General features: G+C 43.3%; 1 protein-coding gene across 1 annotated transcript in view; it reads right to left on the bottom strand.

Annotated features, from left to right (window-relative positions):
- Positions 1-289: 289 nt before the first annotated feature.
- The window catches only part of DPH5 (diphthamide biosynthesis 5), a 30,183-nt gene continuing 16,547 nt past the window's right edge, over positions 290-13,925 (bottom strand). Inside the window, exons 5-8 of the mRNA XM_063135646.1 lie at positions 10,231-10,351; positions 4,752-4,791; positions 2,389-2,492; positions 290-560 (exon numbers count right to left, since the gene is read on the bottom strand). Of these exons, the coding sequence (XP_062991716.1) occupies positions 355-560; positions 2,389-2,492; positions 4,752-4,791; positions 10,231-10,351 (471 nt within the window). The 3' untranslated portion in view covers positions 290-354. The remainder of the gene's footprint in view (positions 561-2,388; positions 2,493-4,751; positions 4,792-10,230; positions 10,352-13,925) is intronic.

Genomic DNA, 13,925 nt, shown 5'->3' with positions numbered 1-13,925 from the left:
CATATATTTAGAAAACAGGATAATACTACAATGGTATGTATGTTCTACATGCCTCATTCTGAACTGTTTTTTTCTCCTTGGTAAATCAGCATTTTCTAAATTTCTTGTTACACACCATAGTTAGGCAGGCTGGCTGAATACAGTTGCAGGGGCATCTTACTTGACAAAAAGGTCTTTTGGCTTCTTGTACCATAGAAAGCAGCAACTATGGCATCAGAGCTTGCTGGAGGTGTATTTTGGCATCTGGAGCCGGTCTGGCCCATCACCCTCTATCACTCTTTTGGGAGTGGCCTTCCTTACTAACCAGGGTTATACCGGATTCAGTGTGCAACAGGTGTACAGAGAGGTTTTTATTCAGCAGTGTTCAAAGATAGATTTATCCACCGCAAAAAGTTTAAGCATGTCTACTTCCAGTGGATGCAAACTTCCAGTTATGATCAGAGAGTGTAGAGGATCACCAAGTTCCACTGTAGTCATTTCCTGTAGGGTACCTGAAGCAATCTTTTGATCCACTGCACCCACTCTTGCTAAGCCTACACATATGGTGTGTTCCGTAATTTCTGTAAAAACAAAGAACATTAAGTGAACAAAGAGTATTACGGAAGTATATTTGAAAGCATTGGTGTACTTAGCACACATGCGGGAAATGCTGCCCCCTTTCCCTAGAAAAGATTACATAGTACTCTTACAACAGCATTGGGACAGGCATGCCCTACCCAGTACATTAAGTAGGCAGTCCTCTGAAGATACTTCTCTGAAAATCACAGTAATTGAGCAATGTTTGTAACAGTAGCTCGCAACAGGATGTGGTCAACTTGGCAAAAGACATACCCAGGAAGTAGGTTGTCACTATTCTAGAAGGCATCTGAATTACAGGTATAATATAATCAGTTAAATACGTTGTCATTCAGGCAGAGTCATTAAGTGAATATAGCATAGCTAAGAAGACTAGATTTTGCCCTGCCAGTAATCGGGAACTTGCTGAAAAGTCAAATTAAATAATAATAATAATAATAATAATAATAATAATAATAATAATAATTGTTACCCGCCTCTCCCTCTGGATCGAGGCAGAGTACAACACAAATAAAAACACCATAAAATACATAAAACTAATTCAAATGTTTAAAACCAGTGCATCATTAAAAGCAGCACACCATTAAAAAAGGCATCTTAAAAATTCTTAAAAGGACCAGCGAACACTTATGAAATGTTGAGACGGGGTTGCATTCCTGGAGAAGTGTCTCCATAACACTTCTACGAGTGTACATCTTCAAATAAATAAACTTATTAACAGAAATACTTCACATGTGGAAGGGTCATGGAGCAGAAGAGGTATTGCAGTGACTTCTAAACTCTGTCCTCTCAGAAATAAAGGCAGGGCCTTGGGAACCCAAAGTCTCCCATCAACCAGTCCCTCTCTGCATGATTCACGCTTCCGACTTGTTTCCTTCCAAGCAGCCTCTGTGGAGGTGGCTGGTAATTCTGCTATTTGTAGCATGAATTGCTGCTTTGGACTTGCCTCCTTCTAGACAGCAGGCATGCTCAGCAAAGTGACTCATGTAGAATCTGCAAAAAGGTTGACTTCTCCGGGGATAGCTAATTCTTACTCTTACACCTTTTGGCCTGTAAGGGTAAAGCGTGCCTCCAATTTTAATTTTGTGTTCCTGATTTTGCAATGTTTTGGGAAGCAAAGCAAGGGTGGGAAACCTGTGGTCCTCCAGATGTTTGAACTCTAATTCCCATCAGCCCCAGGCAGCAGAGGTAGCCCAACAACATCTGGAGGGCCACAGGTTCCCCACCCTTGCCCTAAAGTCTGATGATTTAAATATGCTTTTCCAGGCTTGGTGCACCTCAAACGGCTTTGAAGTTGCTAATGCTTCAAGAAGCAAATGAAGGAAAGTATTTTCCATCAATGCGGGACACTGAGGAAGGTCAAAGTGACTCATTCTAAAATATGTCCATATGGGATTGGCATTTAAACAAAAAAAATTGTTCATTGAGCTTTGTGGCTGGTTTGTGTACAGGCCAGCATTCTGCGGCCGTCACTATATGCCTCCAGCCCCAATGAAGTTCAATTCACTATGGATGATAAGCCACAGAGAAAGCTTGGCCTCTATGCTAGTTATATCCTGCCAATTTTGGGATGGCCCATCTCCATAGCAAATTGGGAGTTTTATCTGAGCCTGGAGCAGTCTCAACCAGGAAGATGCCCAGTCTCAGAAAGTAGCACATTCCTTCCCTGAATGGACACCCTCTAGATGTGTGGCACTCTTGTCTCCCATCACCTGCAGCTACAGTTAGGATGATGGGAGTTGTAGGGCAATATGTCTGGAGAGCAACAGCTTGGGGAAAGGCTGTGTTAATGGAAAAAACTGACTTGCATACCTGGCTCTTCGCCTTGTAGCCTCCTATTCTGAACCACAGCCAGAAGCTGCTCAGATGCTTGATTCACGCTCATATACCGTGGTGGTTCATAAATCTTCTTCCCCCTGATCAAAGACAAAGTTTACAGTGATGGGTCCATAATGGTCCTGTAATGTCCCAGTCAAGTAGCAGTACCCGGGTCGGGGAAAGGCAAGTTGACTTTAACACTCAATGCAAAAACGTAAGTTAACACGCAAATTGGATTAAGCCAAAATCCTGCATTCTGTCTTTGCATATGGCCACTTCAATGTCTCTAGAACAGAGGTGGGCAATTTGTCGCCCTCCAGATGTTTTGGTCTACAATTCCCTGGATCCCTCACCATTGGTTATGCTGGCTGGGGCTGATGGGAGTTGTAAGCCAAAAAATCTAGAGGGCCTTCCCTGCTCCAGAAGTTCACAAGCTGGGAATAAAGGGCAGTGGCCCGAGCATCTGCTAGCAGCCTCCCCAGAAGCTGTTGGATTAACTAGCATGGTCAATGGCCTGGAGTGATGGGAGGTGTAGTTCAACATCTGGGGACCCAAGGTTGGGGAAGGACTGTGCTAGTCAAAGGGTACATGCTCCCATAGTTAGTTACATAGCTAGAAACTCCTGCAGACCTATCCTCCACGTTCTTTATTAATCCTCAATGTTTTTGGTGGGACTTGGAAGTAAAGGGAGATCTATGGATGTTATCAGGGTTGTCCTCCGATCAACTGAAGACATAAAACTAACCTTTTCTGGCTTCCATGCTTTTAAACAACCTGATCCACATGTGTATTATGTACATGTGGAGATTATACAGCAGCAGGCTTGTTTCTGGACTTCAGTGTCAGAGACCTGCATGTACTTAAGAAGCTGCTCCCCACTGTTAAGTTAGTGGTGATAAAGTCGCTTGTGTGCGCATCTTGCAAATCAAAGCCATTGTGTGGCTGTTTTGATGTTTGTAACCGAGGAATTATAGCCTGCATGATTAAACTGAAACTACTCTTGCTCCACTTCTAAAGGAGGTGCCACATATTGCACTGCCTCCACAACACAATCACAGTCACGTATATTTCTAGTCCTCTGCTAATCTATTGTAACTACCACTACATCAGAGGATGTGTTATCCATGCCAAATTGGAAGGAAAGCCTGTATTTTCCAAGCTTATACTGTATAGTTACATAATTATAGACCTAAAAGCCAGTTCTCAAGAGTTGTTTTCTGCAATGTTTGCCAACTCTGGAGTTGGATGAGCAAAGCTTATGAAGAAGTTCCAAGATAAATTTCCATAGGAGATTGTCAGACTGCATGAATGTGAATCTAAACCAAAGTGTGGACGTGTCCAAGAAACAATCAGTAGTTCCAGCGGAGATGCGTTGGCGGAGGAGACTTAAGGAAGTTGACTGAACTGATCTCTCCCAGATTAGGCATACTGAACAACCAGGAGGAGAAAAGAATGAATACCGCAGATGAAATGATGAGGACAGAGCTAATCTTATTTTCTTCACTTTTCAAATTTGGAGACAGATAACGCATCCCAGTCCCAAAAGAAATAGAACTGACTCATGAAACAGACAGCTGAAAAAGGAGAGACAAAACAAACACTGGACAGTGATGCTTTGCTGCCTGAAGCGGGGCCCAAACAGTGCCGCCCCTCACTTTGGCTAAGCGACAGCACTTTACAAGGTCCTGCTGCCTTTCACATGCCAATTCTTGCCATCACTTTATCTTCCCCTCAAGGTGCTGCCTATTGCAGGTTGCTTCAGTCTCTACGGATAGGCAACCTGGTGCCCTCCAGATGTCTTGGACTACACCTCCCATCAGCCCTAGCCAACATGGCCAATGACTGGGAGCTATGGGAGTTGCAGTACAAAGCAGTTGGAGGGCACCAGAGGTCGTATCCAATGTTAGTCCTACTTAGAGTATACCCACTGAAATGGGGCGCGTTAAGACTAACTCGGGATACAAGCCCAAGTTGCCTACCTCTGCTGTATTGTAGGCCAAGGAGCAAACTAAAGCAGATGCCATTAAAGCCAGTGGCAGAACTCTTAAGGACTGAGCTTGGCCTCGTAACTGCAATTAACGGATCTCAGAATTAGGTACCTTCTCCTTATGCAGCAAAGGGATATTTTGGCACTGATGTTAATATCCAGCTTCTCTGTTTAATCAACAAGTTTCAAACTTTGTTTAAGAGAGGAACCTGGTTGTCCTTATTTGTGATTTACATTGTTGCTGATTGTAATCCAGGAGCCAGCTTTATTAAGAGGTTTACTTATATGCCAACACTAAACTCGGAATTATCTGCACATGCTATTCATTGCCACATGCTGACAACACACACATGTCAAAGAGACAACTTACCTCATGAGATTCTCCACAGACTGCTCCTTTACTTTAATGTCTGCAGGGAAACATAATTGTATATGCATGTGGAGTTAATTGTGCATTTATTTGGATATTTGTAAATCATCCTTCATCAAAAGATACTAGGGTTGTGAACAACAATAGTAAAAATAAGATACAGCCATAAAATAAAGTTTTAAAAAACATAAATAGACTGACAGATCTAGACTGACTCCTTTTCGCAAGGATTAGGACCTTTGGGGATTTTTTTTTTCCTGGGCAACTAGATGCATCCAATTCAGAAATAACACCCATTTGTCTAATTCACATAGACTAAGTTTGCACATAATAACAACCCAGAGTATGGCTTGTTTTTTATGTGTGAACCTGGAAGTATGAGTTATCTATGGATTGTTAACCTGAACAACCCAGGAAGAGAATTTAAGGTTTGTTGCTGGGTTGTGAATTCTGGGTTATTTGAACCTTTGGTTGTTATTATGATGGAACCCAGAACCATGCGTTGTTTTGCCAGGCTACAAAGGTGGTGGGCAAAATTAGAACCAGACTCTTCTACATGCCAATAATACAGTGCCACAAAGGCATTTGAGATACAGGGAGGGAGGAACTGGGAAAAGGAGGAGACAACCCAGGAATTCAAAGCACAACCTGCACTTTGTGCGATCTGACAGACACGTCATGGGTAAACTCTGGGTAAAGCAACAACCCATATTCTGGGTTGTTATATGTGAACCAGGTCTCAAATACCTGCATATATTGTCTTACCAACTCTATTCCGGATATTGTTTATAAAATGGGACCTACAACAGAATGTTGTCTTGTGCAGTGCTGAGTCCCATTCCGTGTTCCAGCCAGCCATGTCTTCTTTCAGGACCCTCTATTCCATCCCCCCTCCCTTGGTTTTCCACCTACCCCACCCCAAGCACTGGAATTCAATATTAGTATATACAAGTGGGACCTGCAACAATATGTTGCAACATGGAGCGTTCCTTTCAGGGTTGCAGCCAGCCATGCCCTGTTCCAGGATTCACTATTCCTTCTTCCAGTTACCTGTGTTTTGTTGTTGTTGTTACCTACAGCAGTCAGTCTGTCAGCTTCTGTGCCTAGCATGCTCATGGGCTGTTTGGGGGATTACCTCACTCCTTTAGAACATTTTCCTCCAAAAGATGTTTTATGCTGCTACACTGTTTTACATAGTTAAAGGCACTGCATTCATGTTAAATAATGCAAGCACAAATATCTTTTAATTGAAGCCTGTTAAGTACAGATCAGCCTTAGGAAATTCTGTAACTCAGAAGGAAGCTCCGTTGATTTTAGTGGGACTTACTATTGCATTAATGTTTAGGGTTGGAGTCAGAGATCAATAAAATCCTGAAGGTGTTTCATCTCACTATTTTCTAATTGGAAAGCTATGCTCTGTGTCATTTTTCATTCGGATCATCAAAGTGATCAAAAACTGATACTCTATTAAGTTAAAGCAGCATGAGCAGGCTATGGGCAGAAGCCAAGCACCACCACAGGCCAGCATTTTCCTGTCTCAATCAAATTCTTAAAAAAGGTAATTCCAAACCCTGCTCAATTCATCTTTTCAATGGATTTGTTCTTTGAAGTGGTTACCAATATTTGGATACTATGAAATGTCTACAAGGCACTTCTTCAGATAAATGGGGAAAAGATATCTCAGGATTGCTAAACTGGCAAAATAAAAATTTGATGTTCTGCATATTCTACTAATTCAGCCTTCCCCAATCTGGTGCCTTCCGGATGTTTTGGACTACAACTCCAGTCATGCTGAGCTAGCATGACAGTGGTTATGCTAGCTGGGGATGATGGGTGTTTTAGCCCAATACATCTGGGAAGTACAAGGTTGGGGAAGGCTGGTTAATTCAATAGAAAATGGTGATTAAGACACTTGAAGACCTTCTGTGTGTGTGTGTGTGTGTGTGTGTGAGAGAGAGAGAGAGAGAGAGAGAGAGAGCTCCATCACACCGGGGGTTAACACGCTCCCTACCTCACTTCTCCGCCTATGTTTTCTTTCCTCAAGTTACTTCTTCTTTCAAAAGAGGAAGTACCCAACTAGCCTGAGGCCCACTGAGTCCGCTGTTCTAATGGCGCTGCTTCTCCTGCACACAGCACAAGAGAGCAGCAATTCCGAGTTAAAAAAAAAACAGACTTAAAGAGGTTTTTTGTTGTTGTTGTGTGAGGAAGACCAGAAGGGGCAGAAGGCGCATGGGAGGCAGACGACATCATGTGAGGGACCTGAGCGAACTCCGTGAGTGCCCAGTAATGAGCATGTAATAAAACACTCGTGGGATGGAGCTGTGTGTGACTGACAGAGGAGAGTGAGCGTGAACTGTCATTTTTTGGACAATTTGATTGAGCCAGGAATACAAACCGCAAGACAATTAGGCAACATATTATATTTAAGAGCATTTCAAAGTGTCTAAAAATAGGTAGCATGTGATTAAGCTATTGTTATGCACATTAATATCAATATATCTTTTCATCTTTTGTCTCTGCAGGTTGTAGTTTAATTTTATTCAGCTGAAGTTTTATTCTCTGTAATTTATTTTCTGTGTCTAGAAAAAGCATCTTCAGTCAAGTACTTTGTAAGTACATTTCCATTTTTAACCAATTCTTTACACTTCTCCTTCACTAAGCCAGTCTCTTTTTGCCAAGATAAAAACAATACTAGAATGGAAATAAGGGAGCAGAAGCTAAAGCTTTAATGTTGCAAGACTGATGCATCCTTTATCTGAAAAATCCAATAATTAATAAAAGCTCAAGTAAAAATATTCGTTTCTTCCTGTTTTTGCAGCTCTTAATAAAAGAAAAAAGAACTCACAAAACACCAAATGAATGTAGTAGAAACTGTAATGACATTTCTTTCATTGCAACAGGGAGGATTTAATGTGCTCTTAAATCCATCTCTCTCTCAAATGCACTCCAAAAGGCCAACATCAATACAGTTGGACTAGCTGTATGGCTTTTCATGCGTTTCACTAGTTGGGGAATATCAGCCATAAATTTCCAGTGTATATCCAGTCCTGGATTCCTAGAGCAATTATGCGTGCATGTCCTGACTGATTATATGCTGGCACAATGCAGCTCTTTCTAACACAAACAAGGAGATTGCCTTTGGACTTGGAGGCTTTGGGACATAATCCTGAAACTCCCAGCCTGTCTTCAAGGAAAGCAAGGGAAGTCACAGGGATGCTATATGCTTACAGGAACCCATCTACCTTCATTGAAATGTCTAGGGTTAAATTCTCTAAACTCAGAAATTCTCTAAACTCTGTTTAGTCGGGGAGAACGATTCCACTTAGGGTGCCATCAAGGATCTTGCCAATTGAAAGGAACTCCATTCTCATGGACCATTTTCAGCATCTAAACAATACCGATCTAATTCCTTGCTAACTGAATCAGTCTGATTTCCATCCTGATTAAAATTCCATTTGTGTTTGTGGGTCTATGTATAATCCCTCTTGCTCCAGGGTTTCATGTGAGGCTGGATTTTGTCTGATCTGTACAATTAAAATAAATCTTGGCGAGGTACGGAGCCCATAGGATTGCTTCCCTTTTCTACTGGTACAGATTTTGTGCTTTTAGAAGCTGCCTGATACACAAACATTGGCTTTCCCAGCCGCCTCTCTCTGGGCCAGGAAAAGCTTAATTTCTTTATGTCTGACGGCTGTTAAAGGCACAGTAAAAACTTGCCAATCCAAGCAGAGGGATGGACTCACTAAAACTTCCTTTTTAAAGCTCAAAAGTTCCTTTTAAGATATATAATCCACTGCCAGATTAGCTGAAGGACAATGTCTGCTGGACTCCCTTGATTATAATTTAAGACTTCTAACATTGCAATCTTATGCACCGCTACTCAGAAGCATGTTCCACTGAGTATCATGAAGTTTACCACCAGGTAACTAGGGCTGTGCATTGCTCTGGGCCCAAACCCCAAATCCAAGCTGAGATGGGTGGATTTGGCCTGCCTCGGACTGAATCCAAATTGGGCTGAGGCTTTGCAGTTGCCATAATTTGAGACATTAGGTCTAGGAAACACCAAAGCCCCCATCTTCCTTGAAAATGGCAGCTCTCATCGATGACAGGCAGCTGCTGTATGGCTCAGGTAAATTCCAATGGGGGGGGGGGGAGGCAGCAGCTCCGAGTTTGGGGGGGGGGTGAGTTGGGAGGGGATGACTCCAATGGACTCCTGACTTTCCCAGGCACCCATCGGGTAGCTGCTCAGTGGGTGCCCGGGAATCCACAATGGCCAACCCACTTTGGGTGTCCGGATCTCACTTCTGATCCAGATCTGAATTGGGTTGGCCTGGGCCCAAAGCACCCTAAGTCGAATCAGGGCCAATCTGGAACCCTGAAATTGGCTTCTGAAGTGAACAAGGGGGTGCATGCACAGCCCTACAGGTAAGTGGGTATAGGACTGCAGTCTAAAAGTAGGGGCCTAGTGAGTTGTGCAGGGCTCAGTTCTTTTTCCTTTCCCCTAGATTTAATAGACAACTGCAGTTTCATGGGAACAAAGTACCAATTTATATGTTCTGCAAAATCTAGTAGTAAAGCTCCTCTTGGGACTGCAGGAGATGCGGGTGGGATGAATGTTTTCCAAAGGGGTAAAAAAAAGACACCACCCAAACAAAACCCTACACATACAAAAAATAAGAACATCACCTGCCATCTTTCTATCTACAGAGAAATGTTTAAATTCCTCTAGGCAAAGCCTATCAATGGCTACCAGCCCTGTTGGTTTTGTGCTATCTCCAGTATTTGAGGCGATTAGCCTGAGTGCACCAGTTGCTGGGGAACATGGGTGGGAGGGTGCTGTTGCACCATGTCCTTCTCTGTTGGTTCCTGATCAACAGCTGGTTGGCCACTGTGTGAACAGAGTGCTGGACTAGATGGATCCTTGGTCTGATCCAGCAGGGCACTTCTTTATGTTCTTATTTATTTTTATGTTTTTTATATGGAGGTGCATTTCAACATTCAAACCTTTTCCTGCAGTTAGAAATGGCACATTCTGCAATCCAGAATAAGTGTGTAGTCTATTTTTATTCTTTGTCAGAGAAAACCGCCCCCAAATTACTATTTGCTTCCAAAAGTGCTGCAATGACACCTTGGGGGTGGGGGACCTTGGGGCGGGGAGAGGGCCAAACCTCCCCAACTGCATGCCATGATCCTCATTCAGATTTCCACCCACCTCATCTGCTATTTCTAAAAGAAAAGGAAAGGAAAAAAGCAGGTGACAACACTAAGAAAAGATTAGAGGCAGATCAGAAGCACAAGTTACTCGATTCCCTCTTCAAGGCAAAAGAAAAAGAGCACTCATTTCTTTTTGCATGCTACTTGTGTCCACAACTTGATGGTGATGCTTCTATGTTTGGACAGGAAGGATGGAGCCCTTTGGTCCGCCATCAGTAACAGGAGCTAAGTGTAACAAGGGACTATGTAAGAAGATGTTCCTTACCAAGTAAGCAGAGAGTGTGCATCCCGTTTCTTCTGTTTTTTGTGATTTTGTCAAAAAAGCTCTCGGGCTTCCAAGTCTCAGTCCAGAAAACGACAGAAACCGTTTCTCCAAAATTGTAGAGCTGCCAAGAAGGGGGAGGAAAGGCAAGGAAAAGCTTGAACCCAAATTAGATTGCAGCCATTAAAACTGACACAAGATCTGGTTATAAGGCTGCGACGTTGCATGATTTTGAGACGATGCCACAAACACTGAACTGTGTTTATTCCTACATGACCAAAGTCAAGATTTGGGAACTAATGATCTCCTTGAAGCTGGGAACATGCACAGTCGGGTGCTACTGCCCTCATGTCCTGCTTGTGGACTTCCCATAGGCTTCTGAGTGGCCACTGCTGGAAACAGGATACTGGACTAGCCAGGGCCTTTCATCTGATCTAGCTGGGCTCTTCTAATGTTCTTACACTAGTAACAATGCTCTGGAGCTTCACTCTGTGGTTGGGTCGCTTGTGTGCTATCCTGCTGGCTCTTCTGTTTTTCATTGTGGTGGCAGCATGAAGAAGGTACAGTGGACCACACATAGGGAGCGGGGAACTTGGAGGAAGAACTAGGAACTGAACCAAAACTGGAAGGAGGCAGGAGAGGTAAGCAGGAACAAAGCAGAGCAGGCCAGGGATGAGCGGAGGGTTGTGGTCCCAGCGGTAAGAAAGCTGGATGGCAAGTTTGCAGGGGGAGAGGAGCCAGGGTGGGTGCTTCGGTCTGTGCATGAGAGACAGAATGGAATGAATGCAAGACAGAATGAATGGATGAGGGATGGATGGAGAAGACACAGAGGAGAGAACAGAGAAATAAAGAGGTCTTCTGATTCACTTTGGACAGAGACTCTGTCTACTGGTATGCAAGCTCCAATCACTCCCGCCCCCCAGAGAAAATGCAGCCCCCAACTCCAAAAAGGTTGCCCATCTCAGCTGTAGACTGCAACAGGCTAGAATCTAGAAGCCGGAGAGCCAAATTCCTCTTTTGTCTCAGGGGCTCCACTACTGTGGTAGCTGGGCTGAAATAAAAAATGGGGGGGGGACCCAAAATTTACCAGCGTATCTTAGGAGAGGCATTTCAACCTTTTAGAACGGGAAGAAATACTACACACGAACTGGGAAAACACTGGATGAGTGCTAGTTGGGAGAAGGGGCGTGGCCATGGGCAGGGGGCGTGGCCTTCTGGTGAACCACAGAAGTCCAGATTTGGCCTCTAGGCTTGATGGATGAATAGCACAAGGCAGCTTCTTTTTTCTATGCCCTTAGGACTGTATGCTCATTTGATTCTTGGATTATTACACAAAACGCCCTGGGTAAGCCAGAAAGAGAACAAGGAATTCAGATTTTGCATTTCACAACCAAAATAGCCCTGCCAGGAACTTGAGAAAAAAAAATTGCTCAAAATAAGGAAAAGGTCAAGTTGCAACTTTTAACTCTTTGATGCTCATGAAATATTCAGCTCTCTCCCTCTACCCTCCAAACACACACACTAGGCTAGATGCTTCAGTTCTGAGTCTGAATAAGAGTGTTGATATTTGTTTTTTAAGGGAAGGGATATAAAGAGATCAAGTCTACCCCACCTAGCTCAATTGAGCAGCCTAGAAATGGCAAAGGCCGCATAAAAAATTCTGCAAGCAATAGGGGTGCAAAGGGGAAAAAGAAGAAGTGTGGGAATCATTGCAAAATGCACAAAAGAATGGATCCAAAATAACTGCTGTTCATGGGCAAACATACCGTTTTGAGCTCTTGCGAGGTGCGCTACTCAGACCCCACACACACACTTACCCCCTCCTAGAGACAACATGCAGAGAGCACTTTCTGCCCATGCCCCAACAACTCACTTTGTGAAACTCTGCACCTATATTTGACTGGATTAGAATTTGATCTAATGAGCTAGAATGTTCCCTGACACTTTTGATAGGTGCCCTCATTTCCGAGAGGAAAATAGGGATCTTGGACCTTTGAAATCATGTCAGACTGGGGAACTTTGACACGGGCAGCATTTCATCCCTGCAGGAGAAGTTGCATTTGCTCAAAATTCTCCCCTCTACAAATTGTTTGAAGGACTGGAACCTTGCCTTTCTTTGCAACTTGGTCATCCTAATTGCCAAGTCAAACAGTTCAAAATCTCATTTTAGCACATCCATTTTGCAAGGCATGTTACAAAAGAGAAATGTGAAGGCCTGGGGTGGGGGGGATCCCATGCTTTCACTCAGACATTCTTTTGTCCTTGGGGGGGGGAAAGTTTTTTTTCTTTATTCCCCCCCCCCACACACACACCCCGGACTTCACATCTCTACTCCTTTCTCTGTGTGCATTCACAAGTGACAAATACAGGTATTTAGCAAGTCACGGTGAGGAATGGTTTGCTTGAGGTCTCAGAGGAGTTCCACACTTGGGAACTACTGCAGAAAACAGTTTCACACAAAGCCCCCACATAAAATGAACAACCTGCTGAACTTTGCAATTAAGATTGTAGTGCCTGAATTTGCTTTCCTTTCCCCCCTCCCCCTCCTCCCTCCCAATCCCCTTTCCTTTTGTGTCATGTCTTTTAGATTGAAAGCCTGTGGGCAGGGACTGTCAAGAAATACTTTTGTAAGCCGCCATGAGAGCCTTTTTTGGCTGAATGGCGGCATAAAAAGGCTTAAATAAATAAATAAATAAATAAAATGCAAATGTATACACATCTGGGGAACCCTGGCTCAATCAGGTTTCCCAAATGAATGTATTTGAGTATACAATATATAAAACAACCCACATTATGTGTTTGCTTCAGGAAACCCTGGGGTGGCACCAATGAGTCCTGTAGCATCTGTAATGCATGGATCTGCCCTTAGATACCAACTTTCACCATGTGTGGGCACATTTAAACAACTTATTCAGCAGCTATAAACGATCTCATGCTAGTGTGTCAAATGCTCTCTGAGAATCAACCCACAGAAATACGTTCTTGGTGGCTGCTCATGGGGAACTCTCTTCCACTGCAAGCGTGCCCAACCCAGAATGTTTTTCAGAAGTGTAGTACGTTTTTTTTAAAAAATGTGGCTAGTGTGGGAGAATGTTTCAATACATGTGACTTATGAGACTCGATTTGAACTGAGCATTTTATACTCTTTAGCTGCCCCTCATTTTTAGAAGGGGACAGGGATTTCAAAAAATAATAATTGAGAAGCATTTTGGTTCCATCATCAAACACCAGAATGATCTTCAGGTAACATTTAAATGAGATGAATGGGGTGCAACTAGACATCTCGGTGGCAGGGATCAACCTAGTTATTAGAAAAAGGTAAGTCTTATTTCACGTAGCGCGTCGTTACGCTATGGTATTCGCTTGCATAAGAAGTAGTGATGGCCGCCAACTTGGATGCTCTTAAAAGCCAATTAGATAAATTCATGGAGAATAAGGGTGCAATCCTATACATGTTTAGGCAGAAAGAAGTCCTACAACTCCAAGCATTCCCCAGACAGCTGGCTGGCGAATGTTGGGAGTTGTAGGACTTTTTTCTGTCTATCAATGACAACTAGCCATGATAGCTACATATTACTTCCAGTATCAGAAACACTGGGGCCGTTCAGAAGACACCTTAAACCATGGCTTTAACCACAGTGAATAAGGCTTTTTGCTTTATTCACCATGGTTAAAGCCATGGTTTAAGGTGTCTTCTG

Source organism: Elgaria multicarinata, chromosome 1 (assembly GCF_023053635.1).
Source record: "Elgaria multicarinata webbii isolate HBS135686 ecotype San Diego chromosome 1, rElgMul1.1.pri, whole genome shotgun sequence".
Classification (NCBI taxonomy): Eukaryota; Metazoa; Chordata; class Lepidosauria; order Squamata; family Anguidae; genus Elgaria; species Elgaria multicarinata.
Note: the sequence above shows the minus strand (reverse complement) of the source record. Positions and strands in the feature narration are given on the sequence as shown.